We start from the raw sequence: 22,668 nt of genomic DNA on the forward strand, positions 1-22,668 counted from the left end.
CCGCCGGTCTGTTACAAATATGATTTTATAGCATAAACATTGCAAACGGAGAGGGCACGACTCGGATCAACAATAACAGCTTTTCAGTGCTGTACACAGTAATTTGATAATAATAACTCCAAATTAAACTTAGAATTCCGTAGCTAACCAAAACTACGTATAATATGAACCATATCGTCACATACTCGAGATTGTTCAAGCACACATTATTTATTCATTAAACGCAAACACCGTTTTTTTTTTTTTTTTAAGATATGATATTATGACGATTGGAATAATATTTTATTACAAATGATCATATTTTAATTCGATAAAAATTCCGATAAAAGTATTCGAAACGTCAGCAAGATATGGATTATGAAATACAAATCAAATATAATCGTTATAACAAATGTGTACAAGAACAAGATATTATGTTATATTGAATGTATACAATCGAGGTCAGAATGTAATTGCAAGATTGTACATATATTATATAATATATTATAAGACACATGAAAAAACAGTATAAGAACATTATGTTCCACTGAGTAGTAATTTTAAGATGACTACAAGTACAACAATTTGAAATAGTATATACGTGGATATATCACATACAATGACATTAATTATAATGAAATATCGGTAATAACGACTTTAGATCCAATGTTTCTGCAAAATTGACTTCAATTAATTGATTATTTAAACGGTTATTATGACGCGGTTATTGCAACTATTATGTTACGAAAATTACGTACATTTACAGAACAATTGGTAAACATTATAATATCATATCGGTTTTTAATAATTATCGATAACGACAACGTATTTATGAGTGGATAAAAGTGAATCATCATTACGATAAAGGAAAATCGTTACAATCGTTTTTATATAATTTAATTTTTTTTTTTAAATTAAATTTTGTTTTTTTATCATTATTTGTTTTATTTATACAGCATGTACTGTAAATATTATAATATACACCATTTAAGAAAAGGTAATACATATATTCGTTCCCTACACAGTGAGTTGCGTAGTTCGACGAAATACTTCTTCGTTCTTATCGTTTTATCTATATAATATATATTATGCGTGAGAGCGATACCACAGAAATGAACTAATACAGTGAAGAAGACGAGAGGGGTGTAATTTTTTAAGCTCAGTCAACGCTACGATTAGCACGCGTTTCTTAATAATATAGCTCGGTCGCGGTCGTCGGCATAACGATTACCTTATGCTGTCAGACAATGATATTGTTCTAACATAAAGATAACAATAATTTAATATGGTAAACAGGTCGCTGAGCTATCTTGAGCGAGATAATGGATGTTTCTTTTCTTGATAGTTTCTTTTATCTCTTCCGTTGTTATAGTAATCGGCTCAGCCGTTTTTTCGTCACGTGCGTACTACCCGAGATCTTCTGCAAAGGGCCGGCGGACTGCGGGAATTCGACGAAACTGCAGCAGCATGACCTTATTGCCGGCACCGTAGCATCCATTTCGTGGCAAAGAAAAGTGCTTGGACGCTACCATCGAAGTCGTAAAATATTATTTACAATAAGGAGATGATTTGTACACCATTGACGTTGTCAGTGAACAATTTGCACGTACGATCAGTTACATAACCGTGCTGCTGCTGCAGCGCCAGACAGTCTATCGAACGAATTTTTCTTGCGTTTCTTTATAGTTCGTCCGACTCACACCACCCGTTTTATACTGATAAATGTTAGTATGCGTCTCGAAAACTGTCGTCGTAACTGCTGTTATCAGTGCTATCGTTATTATGACATACATATAGTTGTACGTTCACTTTGCAAATAATGCATTGAATAAACGTGTACAAAATCCACAACAATCGTTGAGCGGACGGCGGAAGGATCGATGAAAAATATGACTCAAGAGGAAGAAAAAAAAAGTCACAGAAATGTATATAAATTCTATATTATATTATAATAATTATAATACATACGTATGATATTATTATACACGGGTTTACTGTTTATACAGTACAAGTCTCGTTAAATCATCCGTCGCAAAGTATTTAAATCTTATACAGAATAATTCTTTTAAAAGTGAAAACTCATTATTTTTTACGATCTCAAAAATATTTTGTTTTAAATAATTTTAAATTAGTAAAAACACTTTTTCTGAAAACAAAAATATATTTTTATATTTTGTTTAATTCAGTTATAAAATAGCATAAAAAATCATACATATTCTCTGTATTATACAATTTTATAAATGATAATATTCTTTTTTTTATGTCTTACGTTTAAAAAATCATATTGCTAACGTTTTTCTATGTCCTTACTACGAGGTTTTATGATAAACGAGCTAAAAAAAACGCAAACCGGATAAATCAAAAATAAAAAAAAAAAAAATCAATCTCACCAATTCACAATATTGTATTTTTATATAACATTTGCGTGCGAGTGTGCATATGTCTTTACCGATACGAATGTTGAATTATAAAATGTCTTTGCATTCTATACACCAGCAGGTACTTCCAGCCGTTTTATCACAGATAGCATACTACCATGCGGCAAAGGATAAGTATTCTGATTGGGGATTTTTTTCGAGTCTGTGTGTGTAAAAAACGAGACTAGAATTTGTTAAGGAAAAAAATTGCAAACAGTATAACTAAACAATATGAATTGTTTTGTGTGTATTTTATATATATGTATTATGTATATTATATTTTACATTGATGTTTATACATTTTCATTTTTTTATAAATTTTACTTAATATTATACAATACGTGAGATATTTTAAACAGTGGTCCAGGCATTCTATTCTTATTAAACAAAATGTGATATTAATACGAGGGTACTGGTAATGTATATCTCAAAATTAAATACTCAACATCGGGTACCTTAATCTGATACTTAAAACATTAAAAGTTCTACAAAGTACAAAACGTTCAAACTGCAAATAACTTATATTTAACTGTTAATTGTTTCGTGAGTTTACTATAACTTTCATTTTTCTCTTGCTATAGTACGAGATAAAATATGTTATAACCAGTATATTTACATACATATTCTACAAAACAGTATTATATTATAGTTGTAAAATTCTTAAAAGGCAACTATGCTAAAATATACAAATCAGTCTGGTTCGATTCAGTTCAGCCGTTCAGGTGTTTTTTATAAGTTAATCGGAACTGGTTAGGAAATTTTCATAAGTATTTACTATTTCAACTTGTTAAGCAGAAATAATGTGTAAAATTCTCTAGCATCGTGATACACTCTTTATTCCACAGTATGATTACTGAAATTACCAGAATACAATGTTATTTTAACTTTAATAATAACAACATGCTGGTAGAATAACACCTCTCTAGCCTCAGACCGATCTTACATACGTCTCTATGATTTTATTCGAGACAATAATGTTAAATAATATATTATTATGATTATATCATTATTTTTGAAAAGAAGATTTTCAAAATAATCAATTTTGTTGTTATTGATCAAAGTACCTGCATCTCATGACATGATGTAATAGTGTAAAATTATTCTCTCATGGGAAAAAAATCCGGGAAAAAAACATTATTTATTAATCATTATTAAAGTTCATCTCATTCTGAAAGTGACGAATTAAAAAATACAATTTTACACTTTACAACGAATTGAAAAAAAAAAAAAACATAAAATACGTCAAAGTGTGGTTTGTTCGCATTTCCATTCGAATTTATGTAAAAAACGAAATGATTATAACACCTCATTCACAATTTGAATACTCAAAATCACGTTATATAGTGTATAAAATAATTTCCAATCGAACACAATCCTACTCAACAACACAAACAAACAGTTATAAAACGAAAATAAACTCAAGTGAAATTACACATTTTAATGTACATATTATAATAATGGTTGAAACTTGGAAAATCATAAACGCAATAATATAATAACTTCGATATATATTTCGAAATGTATTATTATAAAAAATTCATAAAAAAAAATATGAAGAATAATAATATATTTTTACCACACTGAGAATATGTAATACGTAAAAATTATATTTTGTAAGCAATTGCTGAGACTAAAAAATAAGCCAAAAAACTTGCACATCTAACAGCTTAAATGAACGCAACACACAATGGTTTTAAATTTGTTTCCACATTAAACCTATACTCCATATATTATTTCAAGATATTCAAGGTAGAAGTATAAAAAAGAAACATCAACATATTTACCACATATAAATTTTACAATTGAATCAAATATTATAAACATTGTATATTACATTTAAATTATAGTTAAAATATTGTCAATTTAATAATTATAATATTGTACTATTATTTGTTTTTAAAACGATTAGTATTCTTATAATATTGATATTAATCAAATGTATTTGATATTACTGTCATAGCATGCAAAAAAAAAAATTAATTGCATGAATATATTAGAATCAGTAAAAAAAAATTTAAAAATCCAATTTTTGTAAAAAACGTTAAGCAGTAATAATTGGGTTTTGTTTTACTTAATACATTAAATGCATATGCATTTTACATATACTAAATTCGAAAAAACTGATTATAACTAAAAAAAAAACTCTACAAATCACCGAAACAATCAAGTGCATTAAGTGTATAATATCATAAGAACCCGAAATTATGAAACACACAAAAACCATAAGGAACATAGCATGCGATAAATAGTGTATGCACTCGAAATTTTCAAAGGCATGTTCTTAAAGCGACTTTCGAATCAAGGATTTCAACAAAATATTATTTATAAAGTTATCGTATATAATAATTATTTAAATTTTAAATACGAGTCACCGAACAGGTTAAAATTCACTCACATACAATAAATTACAAAGTTATAAAAAAAATTCGATAGAGAGATATTATTTTAAAATATTGAGATTCGTATTGTACATGCATACAACGTAAGCTACTACGTACATCTTCCTAAAACAACGATCCATTATATTTAAATAATAGCAAGTAGTCACTCATACTCTAATAAATGTTTAATATAGATACGTACACTAAACCTAACGATGTTCATTCGTGCAAATTTTGACATTTATAAATACATTATATGATAATAATTACAACCATTAAAGAAAAAATTAGGTATCGTTATACATTATCGAATGTCTGCATTAATTCGCCTTGCTGATGCATTAAATATATAGTTAAATGTATGTATGATACATTATGATGCATACATCCTTTCCAAGCACGTCAGACCGTAAAACAATAGTGTACCTCCTTAGTACCTATATCAAATAATATCTTGGATACGTATAAATACATATATCGCTTATACAAACAGTTGTGAGAAACGAATACAAAGAAATTGTATATAATGCGACTGTGTTTAGTACACTACCACCGTTTTACAAGCTAGACGATCGAAATGCACGACGAGAGCTTATATTGCACCAAGTGTGTTTTATATAATACAGCGACTTATATACAAGTATGTGAAGCGTTTTTTTATGATAGTGAGACACAGTGGTTTACCGTAAATCCAATACACTGGAAAACGGACGGATTTTTAGTGGGTTATGTTTAATGGCTTCGTATAAAAGTAAAATTAAATTAATACTCTCTCAAAAACAGATCAAATATTAAATGAAAAAATATTACAAAACGTACTATAAAAGTTAACGTCAACATGTATTTATAACCCAAGACTTTAATAGTCAAAACTATGGAAACAAAGTAAAACGTAAAACGTAAAATATAAGTTTTATATTAAAATACATATTACAATTAATACATATTGTAATTAATATATTAAGCTAAGTATTCATATAAGTATATTATCCTTAAAAAACGTTATCTGAGAATAATTGTTCAACCTTTTTTTATTTAAAAAATCGAAGATGCTAAAACAAAGTATCAAATTGATCATACATATATACTATATAGTATATATATAGTATAGGTAACAAAAATAATAATAAATGGCTATAAAATGTGGTTATTAATATACGTGCGAGTTGTTAAGTGTAATTTTATGCACAACAATCTTTTTTTTGAAAAATTAAGATAAATTGTCATTATATTGTAAAAACTATACATAGTAGACAGTCATAGAAAGTTCAAAAATGTCTACTAAATGTATAAGGAATTTTAAAAATAAGATACTTTTATTATTTATTATAAGTGTAATGAATGCATTGAAAATCGCAAATTACATGTCATATCTTAACTTAATCATTATCATTGTAAAAAACATTATCTAGTTATATCTTTCCTTAGATAAAAATCGGGTAAACGCTTATTATTTCGATTGAATATTTTCTATTATTCACAATGTTTTCTTTGCAAATTGACTACAGTGAATAATTTAAACGGATCTTCTTAATTTTAAATTATTTATTATTTAATAAACCTCTTCATACGTGTATATTGACTTACACAACACTTGTTCATTAATCGAATAAGAAAATAGAAAAATAAACAACATTTATAAAAGATAAATAAAGTAGTTATTACTTTATACTCAAACATTTTCAATTTTATTGTAGTTACATAATTATTATGCATTTTTACATTGCGTACTCGACGTCAATATATATTTTTTAAATTTTTTGTCACCAAAATACGAGCCGAAAATGACATACATTCATAAGAGATAAAATAAATTATTTACACTGAGTTTTTCAAATAAAATGTACCACGAAATTATTCTGTATATTATCATTTACAATGGACCAAACAAGTAATTCATATTAATTAGGCATTTTAAAGTTGGACCAATTTATAATGATACATTTATTATTATATTAATATATATAATTTAATATAATAAATATATATATTTATAATATGACACTATAATCCACTCCTTCATTGTGATTATTTATTTTTTTATTTTTTTATTAAATGAATACAATTTTTTTGTATCGTTTAATTCATACATGTACTAAGCACTTAGGTATTTTATATATATTTAAAATTTTAACTTGATTTGAAACAATCAATGTAAATTTCCAATAAAAAAGTTAACATTCTACACCACTTTTATTTATTTTATTATATAAGTCTTTGATAACAAATATATAGATTGTTACACTAAAGTTGTGTCTTTTAATAGGTATTTCCGTTATGTAATATATATTTTTAAAGCCAATCACGTGTATCATATACCGTAGTACCTAATCACATACCCGGTGAAAACACTGTGGTACTATAATATATCCTTAATATAATATATAATTATTATAGTGATTCATAATGCAACATTATAACCTTGTTTTTCACAGTAGTCAATACAAATTGCACTCAATACACTTTACGTAGTTAGTAGGTAGGTAATAATATCGTTTTTTAATAACAAATGATATATAATATAATGTTGGCTTTATGTATTAACCATGTGTAACATGTATCCATATAGGTACAGTGTGATTATGATGGTTGTATTATATATTTTTTCTAAATAACCTTGAAATTTCAACATTTTATTCTAAGAACTTAATAGTATACTTAAATTTGAAAAACATTAAGTTTGATTTTAAAGTTTTTTATTTTTTTTTAATTAAAAAAATTTATGATTAAATAAACAGATGCGAGTGTGACCAAATGCATGCAAGTGCTTTTAAATCTATATGTGCTTATAAATTTCAAATTATGATTACAATTGCATATATATACATATATATATATATTTTTTTTTGTTATTTAAACCCTCATATAAAGCATATTAAAGCAATTACAATTATTGTTGCGAACTCAAACGTTCATTAAAACTTTGCCAAAGAATAATCGCAGACTTTTGATCTTCATCAAAAACTACTGTATAGAAACTCATTTGGATGGAAAGAATAAAAAGATAAAATAACTTAAATTTATTATATTTCACATTGCAAGTTTTAAAACTTTGTTTGTTTTTCAAATATTATTTTTAATAAATAATATTCTGAAATTTAAAAATGGAGAAGGTATTGTTCTATGGCTAAATATTTTCTTTGTTAATCACCATAGAATCAACTGTGTAATAAGTTACTTACTAATAACATTTTTTGATTTATGAATACGATACCTACTTATAAGATTATTTAAGCTATTCCGTTCAACATTAAACTCGTTGCAATAACAAATAGATACACCACCGTACTATTTCCCAGGAAATATGTTATATTACAATCAAAAATTAATTCTCCTGTAAGATTATTTTTCATTATTGTTGTACCTAATATGTTTGAGTGAATAATAAATGAAACTGATATCAATTAAGCGTTTTATATTAAGGGTTTTTTTTTTTATCGAAATTTACAAAACAAGTTTCTGATTCCACTTACAGATAAATCTCAAAGTTTGTTTTCACTTCTTGAAAAATCTCAAACACTATATATACACACAAATATATACCTGGTATAATGCATATACATTGGTGGGTATTATATAATCCCCGTAATACATAAATACGTATTCAAGCCGTGGAGGGATTTTTATATACATTATACGTTTACCGGACCCGAAAAATGTTGGCGAGCACCACGCGGATTTCTACAAAAGTTTTCTTATAATAATCGTAGAGGAGGTCAGGCGCGTTCAAGCACTATAAATTGAAAAGTCTTCGCAAAGTTCACGGTGGTTTTTTTCCACTTGAGTTTAAAAGAAAAACACGAACGTCCGCGCGCGCACACAAACCCTCTGACACGGTTAAGGGTTTATGTGATAGAATACACCCACAGACCAACGTGCACGTTTACGCGTACACTTAGTGAGAGAAATACAAAACAATAATACTCACGTTGTCTGTCTCGGTAGCCGTGTCCGAATGTACGCCTGACGACGATGCGGAAGACGAATGCCGTCCAAGCCCGCCGTTGAGAGTTGCACAACCGTCGTGCACGCTTGTCTGCGGTCGACTCTGAAAACAAAATGTAAAAAAAAAATTAGCAAAATGTCATCAGAATTGTCAGATTTAAGACTGCTAGTAACAGTAGTGTGGTGCAGGATGAATGTATTACAAGAAAATTATACTGAAGATACGTAACGGGGGGGGGGGGGGTATTTCAAAACAATAAGTGTATTATTCAGAAAGAGAAAACAAATTATACTTAGCAATTTTCTTAATAGTCGTATATACGACAGTTACACTTAGTTTGCATTTAACTATGTTTAAAATCCATTGCATATTTTAATTTGTAACGGACAAAGGCTGAACAACATCGACTAGCTCCTAATACAATAGCCTTTAATTTACTTACACAGAGTTATAAAAGGGTTTTCTCTAACATGAAAACGTCAACATTATAAAAATTCATAGGTAGAACTATTATTTTATTATTATTATTTTTAAATCACTGTTTATTCTATTTCTGAAACATTACTCAATCTATAAATTACAAAATTATTTAAGTTATATTAATGTTTAGAGAAAAAGGGATGGAGGACTTTTCAACATGTTTCGCGTCTTTTGTCACCATGCGGTAAAATACATTATAATAAATAATAATATATTATTATACCATGCGATAACATAGTGGTTAAAATTAAATCGCGTTCAATTATTTCGGCACTTGTAAACGCGTGCGTTGACTTTCAGGAATTGTTTTTATCAATTATAAATCCTGCCAGGCGACGGGCGTGCAACGATGCGGGAAAGGTGTTTTAATCCAGACTTTATAAATACGCCCTTTCTATAACACCGCCCTTGCTGAACGCCAAAATCTCACATATACTCATAATATACACGATTATCTACTAAGCATGCTGACTACTTAATTATCTTATATTAGTAAATTTATATTTAAACTTAGTTATTGATATTTTTAAAAATATAGAAATATCCCATTATCAAATACCTAAAATTTGAATACTTTTTAATTGAGTTATATGTTGTGTGGTGGTAACAACTTTTTAAGCTATTGCATAGCTTTTATCGCAGGCGTGGTGACTGAAAATATATTTTTCGTAACGAAAAAGCGTGACCGTTACCCGTTAATTGTTACCATGGTTACCGAAAATAAAATAATAATAATAATAATCGTTATCATTTATTTATTATTTTAGTTTAATATTATTCACTGTTATCTACCAACAAAACAAATGCATTTTGTCAAATCTTGAGATATGCGGTGTTGCAGTTTCAGCGACGATATACAGTATAATAATAAAAATAATATAATAATATAATAATATTATATTATATTATTATTATTATTTTTTTTATTAAATTTTATTAACTTCTTATTTCGTGTTAATATGTAATACTGCAATAGCTTTATCGCGGCAGTCCCCGAGTGCCACTTGACTTTTTTTTTTTAAAAATGAGAGCCATATTTTTCGGCCGTAAATTTTAGCTAAGCTGACAATTTTGTTTAAGTGTTAATTTATTTAAATCAAAATTCAAACGAATATTTTCGAGTTTTTTAACATTTATGCACTAAGCATAAAATATAGCTCTTATTATTAAAGGTTTTATATTTTGTATAAAATATACATAATATTTAGTATTTTACTAATTATGGTAACTAAAAAATTATAGTATTAATGCTATTAAATATGTTTTTATAAATCATTAAAGGTAGTCAATATTGCATATATTCTTAACCATTTTAACTTGAACTATATTTTATTTTTAATAGTTAATAGGTCAATAAAAATTAAGATCTATAAAACTAATAGCTGAAATTTCAATTTAAATGCTTCAACATTTTGGAAAAAAATTACCTAGTTAACTGCAATTAACAATGGTGCTTTATTACTTATGAGAAAAAAAACGATACCAACCATTATAGGGCTTATTTTGTTAAGTTGTATTAAAACTAATATATTTGAAAATAGGGGGGAAAATAAATGTCCCCTTTTACAATGTACATTTAAAAATCCTAAAAATCAGAATTCGAATAAATTCATTGTTCAAGAAAAAAATGGTATAAATCTTACAATGTAACGTCCTGTAGCATACAGCAGTACAAGCAAAATACTCACATTTTACACACGCCCACATTTGTCTATACAGGTAAAACTCGGTGTTAGGGCGATGACGACCTCTACACACACCCACAAACACACATTTATATACGCGTTTTTAAACGAAGTTACATTAATTAAAACTAAACAATTCAAACAGGCGCACCCACACTTACGCACGCATATGATGTATCTGCTAGTATCACTCGTACTAACGCACTGCCATGTCTGACGATTAATGAACGTTATTTCGTGGGGTTTGCTCGCTACCACCTCAACTCACTTCCTAACCAACCCAACGCAGCACGGTTGTTGAACAACAATGCCTTTCTTTGCTATATCTCGCGTGGGCGAAGTATACCGCCTCAGTCGAAAAGCTAACCAACTTTGATACGACATGACCCCGAGTACGAATTTTGAGCTTTTATGCATAGGTTATATGGTCGAAGACAGCGGAGGTAAAAAATCATTTTTACCAAAAATCTGAGCCGTAATAATTTTTTGGTAATACAAAATATGCTTCCGAACTCACTTACATATTATAAGTTATGGCATTTGTATGCAATTGCGTTAATTCGAGTCGACTTCATGAGATACTAGCAAAGTGGACGGAAAATCGATAAGATAGTATAATGCCTTGAGTACGCTTATTCTTTACATTTTTCAATTATTTTTCATCGAAATAAAAACGTAATTATAAAAATAAATTAAATTATCGTACGATTATAAGTATATTACAGCCTAACTAAAATTAGATTTGACTACAGTAAAATATGAATTCATATTTAGCAATGGAAACGTGGAACTATAATATTATATTATTATGTAACTATAATATATTTTTCTACAATGTCCATTTTAGGTAAAGATGAAGATACGGTATAAATATCGGTGTTTTTCCACGAGCGTATAATACATGATAATGTTATGGTTTTTTATGACCTTCGGCAGCGTTACAACTTACAAGTTCATTTATTCTACAGATGGAATTTTATAGGTTTATGAGTATTAAAACTGTAACTACAATAAAGGATGCATTTACTAACGTACTATTATTATACTGATAAAGCAGGCTACCTTTCAACAAGCCATAAGACTTGGCTTATATTGCTTATAGGATACATTATTTAAAATCTAACCTAACCATATCATTATACAAGTATTTTACATCTTTTATGAATATCGTATAATAGACAGGTGCATGTATACTATAAAGTTATAGCCTGAAACATTACCGTGATATTCCAATTTATAATTTTAAATTCAAAAAATAAAACGATAACCATATAAGAAATAAAGATATTTTATTATCATGAAAATTAATTAAAACAAACAATTTATTCGCAGGCGGAAATAGCCGCAACGTCAGTTATTAATAAATAAACATAATGAAAAAATAAAATAAACATAGTATTAATAGTTGGGAGTTGTTTAACGAGAATAATCGATAATTATTATTGTTTGATAAATTATGTAAGACTATTGAACCGTTTTTTTTTTTTTTTTTACGTCCGTCACAACAATAATAACTAAATAGATTGACGCCCTTTTTAAAGGTATATAAACAACAATTATAACTACACGTAGTAGGGCATGCGTTACAAGCGGCATAAAAAGTTGATGGTATACATACGAATAATAATATAAATCTCGTGATTTATTATTATTATTTTTTCATTTATAATTTGAGGAGAGTTTTATTCCAGTAGGTATTTATTTTTTTTAACGAAACCCCTATTAATTTCTGTAAATCGTTCAGGAGATTTTTAATATTGATCCATCTAAATAAAAAGTCGAACAAGTAGTTATTAAGTTAATGAATTTTAAATACGCACAAAAAAAAACTAGTTTTTAGGTAATTTATGCATATATGGCTTAGAAAATATAATGCTATATGATGATGATTTAATTAATAGTATATTATAGATATCAGTTTACATACGTCATGATATAATTTATACAAATTGTCTGAGAACAATATTATAGTACTATTAAATTACGTATCACGTATTTTCATACATTATGCAAAACCATTTTTAAAAATCAATATCATTGATAGGTAGGTATTTCGATATTTAGAAGCATTGAAAACTTACAAATAAAAAAAACATTTTACGTGAAATAAGTTGGTATTACACACTATTTAAATAGTAAAATAAAAATAAAAGTATTTGAAAAAGTTATACTTTTGCAGTAATTTTAAAAAGCCTTAAGACGCAGTTCTTAAAAAAAATGCATTATCAAAGTATAAAATAGGGATTAGAATGATCACTGGTGAATCACTCTGTATACACGGGTGCTCTGTGCACAGACATATTTGTTGAGTTCGATCTGACGACAACGTAGTTTTGACAAATAGATGACGTACACATAGTTATACAACAATATAATACATATATATATCTATTAATTATTGTGTAATGACATACAACTGTTTAAGATCGCAGTCATAATAAAGTTCTGGAAATACAAATAACATCGTTAAATCATCCGCGTATAAAATACACTAAACGAAATCGAATGACCACGACAATCGACGTACAACATTCGTAAGTATAATATTATACGCATTTTCACAGTTACCAAATTATTATCAAACGCCGTTGGACAAGCGACCTTTTGATGTCCAAATGATCGAAATGGCGTATACTATTTAACTGTCATTAGCTAGTTGGGTCGTCTGCAGATTATTTCGAATTTGACTGCGCTGCGGGCTATTCATATTATCGTAAGCTTAACACACGCCGCAGCTGCTTTGAAATCCAAAAACGACGAATTTCGGACGATGATTTTGTTTGAAAATTATTTTCGGGATGCAACTGTCGGCACAAAATGGTAAAAGTTGAATGCCGACAGAAATAATAGCAATGAAACGTTATACGAAAATAATTAAAACCCGATCGGCCGCATAATGACGTAAAGTATATTATAACTTTCACTATCCGACGAGCTAAAATGAACACAGTCGTAATAACATGGTTGTAAAGATAACATTTATTAGATTTACTTAAGTTGCTTACATTTTTAGTTCCACATTCTAAAAAGGAACATTTATCTTATAATTTTAATACCTACATAAAAATCAATTTTCAAACGAGAAACTAATTTTATTATTCATAGCTAATAAGTTGAACGTATTAATGGACTGATATTTTGCTGGATGCCTTTCTACTCCGCTTATCAAAACATTAAATTAAATATATATATTTTTTTAAATGTATTACTTACAATTAGGCATTTATCTACTTATTTCAAGTTCAATATTTCTCTATTGCAAAAATTGCCAGAAAAATATTTTTCTACGAATATTGAATTAAAAATATACTTTCACAATCAAATAATTAAATTTTTTTTAAAAAAAAACATGTTCCTAATCATAATTATTATATACTAAGACTTCTATAAAATTTTAATTTAATGTCTAAATAAATGTTTTTAAAATCATCATATGTAGGTATTGCATAATAAAGTTGAACGAAAAATCGACGTCTTTTTCACTATAACAATTATAATATTATCGTTTTCCAACTATAATATATAGTACTCAACAGGTACAACTGATACATATAGGCCTTTTTGTAATAGTGCCTGTTGCATTGTGGTACTGTGTATATGTAGTATGCAGTGTATAGCAATTGTTCTGTTTGGAAAGGGAAATAAATTCGTTGGCGAGATCATGTATCATTATATTTTTATGATTACACTCAAGAATAATAATTTGGAGCTTAAAAAATGAAAATACGTAATATTTATGATAACGTTTCGATTCAACAATCTACAATAAATTTTGATCATTTTTACATAATCAGATATAGGTAGATACCATTAAACGAGGAAAAGGTAAATAAAAAAAAAGATATTAAATCCATGTCGTTTTTGTGCGCTGTTTTTTTCTTTGCTTTATTAACCTTCACCAAATGGAGCCTCCGTAGTAAAGTTGTGGTATGAGTACAAGAACCGCTTTTTGTTTCTGCCTTTCCAAACATTTGATCTTGTCGAAACAATAAGAGACGAGATTAGCTTATACCGGCAGACCCCTTACATACATTCGTACAATCTTTACACAACACGCACACACACACACACACACACACACACACACACACACACACACACACACACACACACACACACACACACAAACATATTATATACATATATATATATATATATAAAGGCAGGTATGAGCAGCACGACAATAAATAATAAAACAATTTACCAGGAAACCATAAAGTATTTCCGTATATACTATATATATATAAAATATTGTTTCGAAAGGAGTTCTCAAAAACTCGGTCTTCTTTGAAATTTGAATGCACAGTCAAATGCGAGCCGCAAGACATTTATATTAATATATAATATTTAGCTTTTAGCTATTATTAGCTCTTGTCTTTCTCCGAACAGACGATGACGATATTTTATTGTTATATGAATGCGTACAGTCTCCGACGATTATTCGAAAATAATAAAAAAATACTTGCAACAAAATACGATCATATATTTATCGAGTGTTAATTACAGACAAGTTACCAATCACAAAATACCAATTATTATTATTAATATTAATTCGATTTTTAAGATTTTAATAGGTAAATTTAAAACTATCATAGCTAATAGTATAAGAACATGGGTATGAGCAAATAAAAAAGTAATGTTTGGTATTATAGATATATAATTAAAACCTTTACACGCGTTATAACTGTGCGAGGAGAATGAATCTGTGCCAACGCATTTTTTTGAGACCAAAAATTATTAACCCCTCGCCCAACTCAAATCATTAATTATTACGTCTAAATGCGTTATAGTGCTTTACCACCCGAGACAGACAACGACGGTCTTTGCGTCTAATCGCATCGTTTTTACCGAGACACGCGGTCCTGCTCATAATAATATACGAATTAGAGTATTTTACGCACCACACACGTCCTGCTATTACATATTAATATTATGTACTCGACGGTGCCACACTATAGTCTACGTTATTATTATTATTTGTACGTCGCAAAGCCCGCGCGTTATAACATTATAATGTATGGAAAGGACAGTCACGGGACGATAATAATAATAATATGTATAGTGTATGTACACCGTACGTCATGTTATCCGTGACGCGAAATCCCGACCATAAAATTTACCATATACATATACGTATATTCGCATATTACAAGTAACGTTTTTCTTCCTCTCCGGCCGGTGGTGAGTTTCCGGCGGGGAATGAGGAAGTGGCGCGGGACACAGTGAAAAAAGATAAATGTGCGACGTCTGCAGTATATTACGCGTATACATTTTAATATATAGAGCACGTGGAACGAGTTTAATGCCACGCTGCGGCTGTGTCTCTGACGCGGAGCTATTAAAGATAATCGGTGTATATAATAATAGATTATACGCATATACTGCACGGCCATATAATATAAAATAATAATAATGTATACTCGCGCTATCGTCGTGTAATAAAACTTCGAATAAGACTTTCCGTGTCCCAAAAGTCGATGGTACACGATAATATACAAATATATATATATATATGTATATATCATGTCTTTGTAAAACGCTACGTATATGTAACACGATAAGATATAAATTATAAGCGCATATAACACGCGACATATATTAGGGCGTCTCGATATATCGATGTATCGAAACGCCTCTCGTAATAACATCTACAGGCTGCAGAGTCGTAGTAAACTACAGATTTATATACTTCTACTGACAGACTCTATAGTAATATATGCATCACCATCGTACTTGCAGAGTATTCTGTGTGTGTGTGTGTGTGTGTGTGGTGTGTGTGTGTGTGCGGGTGAAACTTCTAAACCAAAAACGATTAATCCCCGTGACGAGCTTTTCAGAGACCATATCACCCGGTATATAAGGGACAACCGTAGAACATATAGGCGGAAATTTGGTGCAATTACTTGCAGAGGGCCGATCTTATCATGCTCATTACATCTTAAAGTACTAGAGTTGTTCGTAATTATTAATTCCAACAACACGATTTACAAAGTTGTATAGATTGAACAATTGTTTACATAGGGACTAATAAATTGTTGTTTGAAAATTTAACCATAACAAAGCACAAAAACAATACACTTGAACGTCTTAAAAATGTTTTAAACGAAAATTATTAAACTGAATTATAAACTTATTTAATATCCGTTTAAATAAAATGAAACGAGTAAATTAATAACAACACAAAAAATTAATAAATTACAGTGCTCAAAAATAACTTAGGTATTTAATAAAAATATTATTTTATATTGTCTTTTCTTAAGTTTTAATTTAGAAGTACCTACCTACATACAGTATACACACATGCATATACCTATATAAACTAGTCAGAATATATTTGTTTCAATATAATGTATTATAATGTAGACTAACGCAAACATAGCCGTTGTCGGTAAGTCAAATAGGTGGCAATAATTAGAGCATAATAAAAATTTGAATAAGATTTTCCGTGTCCCGAACGTCATTTTTTAATTACATGATACGATATAAATTATACACACCTAGCACACGCAACATAATTTTGGTCCACTCAATATCAACGTACTGAAACGTTTCCCATCTTTGTGGTAGAGTCATCGTAACCACAGATTTATATACTTCCACAAACAGTCGAGAGTTATATATGTATCACTTGAAGTGTGCAGTACTTGATGTGTGTGTAAAATTTCTAAACCAAAAACTATTAATCCTAGTGACACACTTTACGAAGAATTCTGCTCCGAATATACTAAATTTAAACCGTCGCGGTTGTACGAGTTCTACCTATGATACAGGTACTATATACACAAGATTCTCAATCTTAATAAGTTAATGTAGAAAATGTGAATTAAATATATTTATATTTTCTATAACTTTGTAACATCGTAGTTGAAAACAAATAGTCTATAAATACAGACGATCGTCGTAAACATTAATCTGTAAAAATATTAAATAGCGTTTACGAGTTTATTTTTCTTAATAAGATGATTGATTTAACAGCAAATTATTATAGTTGATATACCTACTTTTTTTCTATGCAGTTAGTACGCTATTTTGTGTTATAGTGATTAGTGATAGAAAAACTTAAAAACAAGTAACATTAATACATTATACAATTTTAACGTAACTATGACACGCAATATATTGTTTTGCAGGTAGATAAATCGTTTACTTACGATTCGGAAATATTAAATTTAATATTACATAATGTGTCATACTCTTCGAAGCCTTTTACGCATTTACACGTTCAGTGGAAAACTTAACTACACCACATCAACATTAATACACAGCTAACATATATAAATACATTGTTTTATTTTATCATGATAATGTATAATTTCACACATACTGCAACAGGTAGCGCGTTTTCTATTACATAATATTCTAATATTACCGAAACGTATTTATAAGCCAAACAGTAACTGTAGCGTCCGTCTATATATAATATATTATATGGTAAGTGCTGTATACACTTATATTACATCACTTTGATCATTGTAATTGGAAACTTAGGTAATTACAATACAGACGACGTTTATTAATAATATGAACAGGTGTGTATAAAAGACAGAAAAACTGTAGTAAGTATAACATAATACATAACGCAAATATAACATAATAGATTCGACGGCGTTTATGTAAAAGCTGTTGTCGGCTGAGAATCGAGACTGCTGTGCATCAAGATTGTAAATTTACGCCACGTCGTTTGATATTAAATATCGATCTTTGGTGATTAATATTATAATTTATAACTATTCACCGTTCGATAAATAATATATATTTGCACACAATATATATTATATAATAAATAGCTGCAGCGCGTTTTGAATAAATGTTCGCATATCTGAGACGACAAATAAGAATAATTTTAATTTATATATCCTTTCACATCAAAATAAAGGCGTATATTATTCACTTTAAAATATGCATAATATTTTAAAAACTGTCGAAATAGTATTACTATATTGTCAGTAGTCGTCGTTGTCGTCGACTGGGGAAACAATAACAAAAATTCACAGCCGACGATAGAAGACGATGAGCTCTTGCATTGTTCGATATTGTATCCATCGGAAAATATAAAGGACAAAGACGCTTCCTGAATGTATAATATTATTATACACAACACGATTAGTAAAGTTTATCCCGCCGCGATTGCTACTGCGATGCGTTTCGACAACTAATGGAATATGAAGCAATCAAAGTAATTATTAAACGAACTTCACTCGAGTGATTTATATCTCTAAATTTATAATCCGATACATATCATTTGTCTTCTTCAGAGTCTCAAAACGCGCTCAGCTCTAGAAAAAAAAGTTTGTTTGCTTGTCAATGACGGACTTATCCGATTATTGTAAATAATTGGTGAACAAATAGTAAACCAGTATGTTTGGTGAAGCCCATAGTAATAATTTAAAGGACCAATTTTTAAAATTTAAAAACTTAAATCTACATTCTAGAACATGTATTATTTCTGTTTCGAATTAAAACCTGGATGGTATATTTATAGTAGAGAAAAAAAGTCAAGAGGAGTTTGAAATTTGGTGTACAGAAGTATATTAAGTAAGATCTATATCGAGGGAATAACAAATGAATAAGTCCTAAATAAAATATTGGCGAGAAAAACACTTTATGGCGGTTAGATAGGTTATATATGAAGTAAGATAAAGAGGCAAAATGAGTGGATTGGCAGTATGATCAAACGTGAATGGTTGTTAAAATTGATTTTATAGGAGGGGAGAACCACAGAGTGTACAAGACACATCACGAAGGATCAAAGGTAGCAGATGCGACTCGTATTTACAACCAATAGAAAAAGACAGAAACGAATTGAGAAAAGCTGAGAACCATTCTAAGGATTGATATAAAAAAAGTAATAATATACAACCCGACTTTTGAGATGGTAACTATATGACGGTATAGAAATGGTATGCAATCAACTGGACTAAAAATAAATACTTTTATATGATATATATAAATATAAAGTAAGTTAAAAGTTGCAACAACAATTTAAGTTATTAAAATTCTCCAATGAACTCTGCTCACACTCATATTAAACAATATATTGGCATGACAAAAAATTAAAAAGCGAAATGGATTATTCAAATATCTCTAAATAAGCTATTCTACATGTCTACAATGATTATAATTATGTATTATACAGGTATAGCAGTTTGTTTGAATGTTATTTGGAATGTGTAAGACAAGTCTATATACATAGAATCGTGTTTCTAATACAATTTACATTTACATTTAATAAGATAAAACCACAAAAGGTAATGTAACATAGCAATTTATAGCAGAGAATAATAATATATTAGCCATATATAGATTAAAATCAACAATATTTTAACATTTTTACAATTAATAATTATTCAATGTAAGATCATAATAATAATAACATAGTAATGGATTATATGAATGCAGATATAAAGTTAAATTGTTAGAATAGTAGTTTACACACATCTACAATAAAATAATGCTTAGGCTAGATAGAAATTAAAGAAATTAGTTATAAGTTGTTCAAATATACATAAAAGTTTAGTTAATGTTTAACTAGGTATTATTAATGTGAAAAAGGCAAGTAATGTTATCACAAAAAATTAACATACAATTTAGTGAAATTATTCTTACTCAAATCAACAAAAAAACTAAATGGTAATAATAAAAAAATAGGCATTATAAACTGGTATGTTAAAATAGATTTGTTTTAATAGGTAGTTTAAATAGTTATGGGTAGTCAATTATATTGTTTAATAGTTTATAAAAAAAAAAATGATACATCGATATACCACCATCAACACTATTCAATTAGTTTTGGTTCTTTATAACGACATTCTCAACTAGTTTACTTAATATTTTAATGTGTTTATGAAATTGTACGAGTGAAACGTCTTTGATGTTTTTCTAATTTGTTTTAAGTCCTACTAAAGTTGGACAACTAGAGTTGGATTCTGAATAACCGAGCTAAATTCAAGTAAACATCTTACAAAGGATATTTATTTTAAGTAATTAGATAATTTGAGTTGTTAAATTCGGAACAGTTTCTTTTCAAAAATCCTTAGTTCCAAACGGCTGAACTACAAATTAAATTAACTAGTTCAGTGAAACTTAGATCGTCTGATAATACCACTCCTAAATCATAGACATAAATAATATTGCTTAGGTTATAAATCTTTATTTTGTTACTATTATACATATGATATTATACGCGAAATTCATTAAATATATAAAAAAAATGTTATTAAAATATATAAAATATCCCCAATAACATAGAAAAAAATCGTCAATGGTCGAATACGAGTATTTGAGGTTATAAATCTTTCCGGAAAAACGTCCGAATAACTGGGACGATTGACGAAACTTCGATGACGAAAATTTATGAACGAGGGTGAGTTATTCACCCCTATTCGGGTGTAGTACATGTGGGCGAGATGAGAAATTTGTTAAGTGCGTTTCGGTAGCGTCGCGCGATATTCAATACTTTCGTTTGTAATTCGATATAATACTACGCACATATACACATAATATATAATACGAAGGCAACGGCGGCGGCGAGTACGAACGGTATAGGAATAGCCCGCAAATATAATATATTATATTATACGTATTATATATCGGAGACGCTCAACGCTGTTGTCGGATAGTTCTCGCTGATGAGTCGTCGTCGTCTCGAGAGACGAGTGGCGTATAACAGAGAGGCGACACTAATTGCCTGGTTCGTTTTCCGACGAAAGGCTTCTTTTTCCAAGATATGAGCTTGGGGGAGGATTGGGTGAACCCGTGACGAGGTACGAGCCGGCACGCTTAAATATAATATCGTTTATATATAAATGTCGAGAGACTGTGACAAAGATATAGTTACAGGGAGAAAGAGTGGGAACGAAAGGGAGTAGTGACGAAGTAAAGGACCGTAACCGAAGCTAGTTAGTATATTATATATATAGGGAGGGAATCGTGGGACCTACGTATATTGTACATTCGTCGGAGTTAACAAGACGTCGTTGTCATCGTCGTTGTCACCATAAAATTCCAGTGTAACAACATTTGTTTGTATATCGATGAATCGCGAGCACGTTTGATTTGTATTTATTTTCGACGAACGTGCCGTCGTTGTTCGTGTTGGCGTAGGCGAAAGCGCTTCATTATATTCGCACGCGTGACGAGGTGATTTTTCACGTCTGTTAATGGCCGCTCGAGTCTTACATGTCACCTGTGCATGTCGGTCAATCGTCTGTGTTATGTGGTTCAATGTGTTGATGCGGATAAAAAAAAAAACATCCATCGAAATAATAAATTCAGTACCGTGATATTATTATTTCGAAAAATGTAGTATTACCTTAATTTAATTATGAAAACCAAAACGTACGAAAAGCGAGTCTTGAAATTTTTTTTTATTATTATTTTGTCAAAATTGTAGTGCTTTTATACTACAGAATATCCAGAAAGAACATTCTACGAATTATACAAAGGTTCTAATAGAGAGTGGGGTGGTGTAGATTGGCTACACCTGCAGCTGGCAAACCAGTGCTGCGGGTTTAAGATTATTTATTTCATTAATTTATCTTTCCAGTCAAATTGAATTTTAAAAGTAAGACGAAAATATATGCAAAACATGATAATATAACAAAACGCGTAAAATCAGTTTTGCCCGTAAAAGAGGCAGTTGGTCTACAAGGAAATTTAACAGATTTTTAATTTCTCAGCCAGTGTTTTCTTCCTTCGATATTCTTCTATTATTCTAATTTTGTTACCAACAGCACATTAATATAAGTAATAATTCAAAATAAAAATAAAAATGTTGTCAA

The 22,668-nt window shown here is 29.1% G+C and overlaps 1 protein-coding gene across 1 annotated transcript in view; it reads right to left on the minus strand.

Annotated features, from left to right (window-relative positions):
* The window catches only part of LOC114124687 (uncharacterized), a 176,482-nt gene that overhangs the window by 37,768 nt on the left and 116,046 nt on the right, over positions 1-22,668 (minus strand). Inside the window, exon 4 of the mRNA XM_050198755.1 lies at positions 8,706-8,825. Coding sequence (XP_050054712.1) covers positions 8,706-8,825 — 120 coding nt within the window. The remainder of the gene's footprint in view (positions 1-8,705; positions 8,826-22,668) is intronic.

Source organism: Aphis gossypii, chromosome 1 (assembly GCF_020184175.1).
Source record: "Aphis gossypii isolate Hap1 chromosome 1, ASM2018417v2, whole genome shotgun sequence".
NCBI classification, from domain to species: Eukaryota; Metazoa; Arthropoda; class Insecta; order Hemiptera; family Aphididae; genus Aphis; species Aphis gossypii.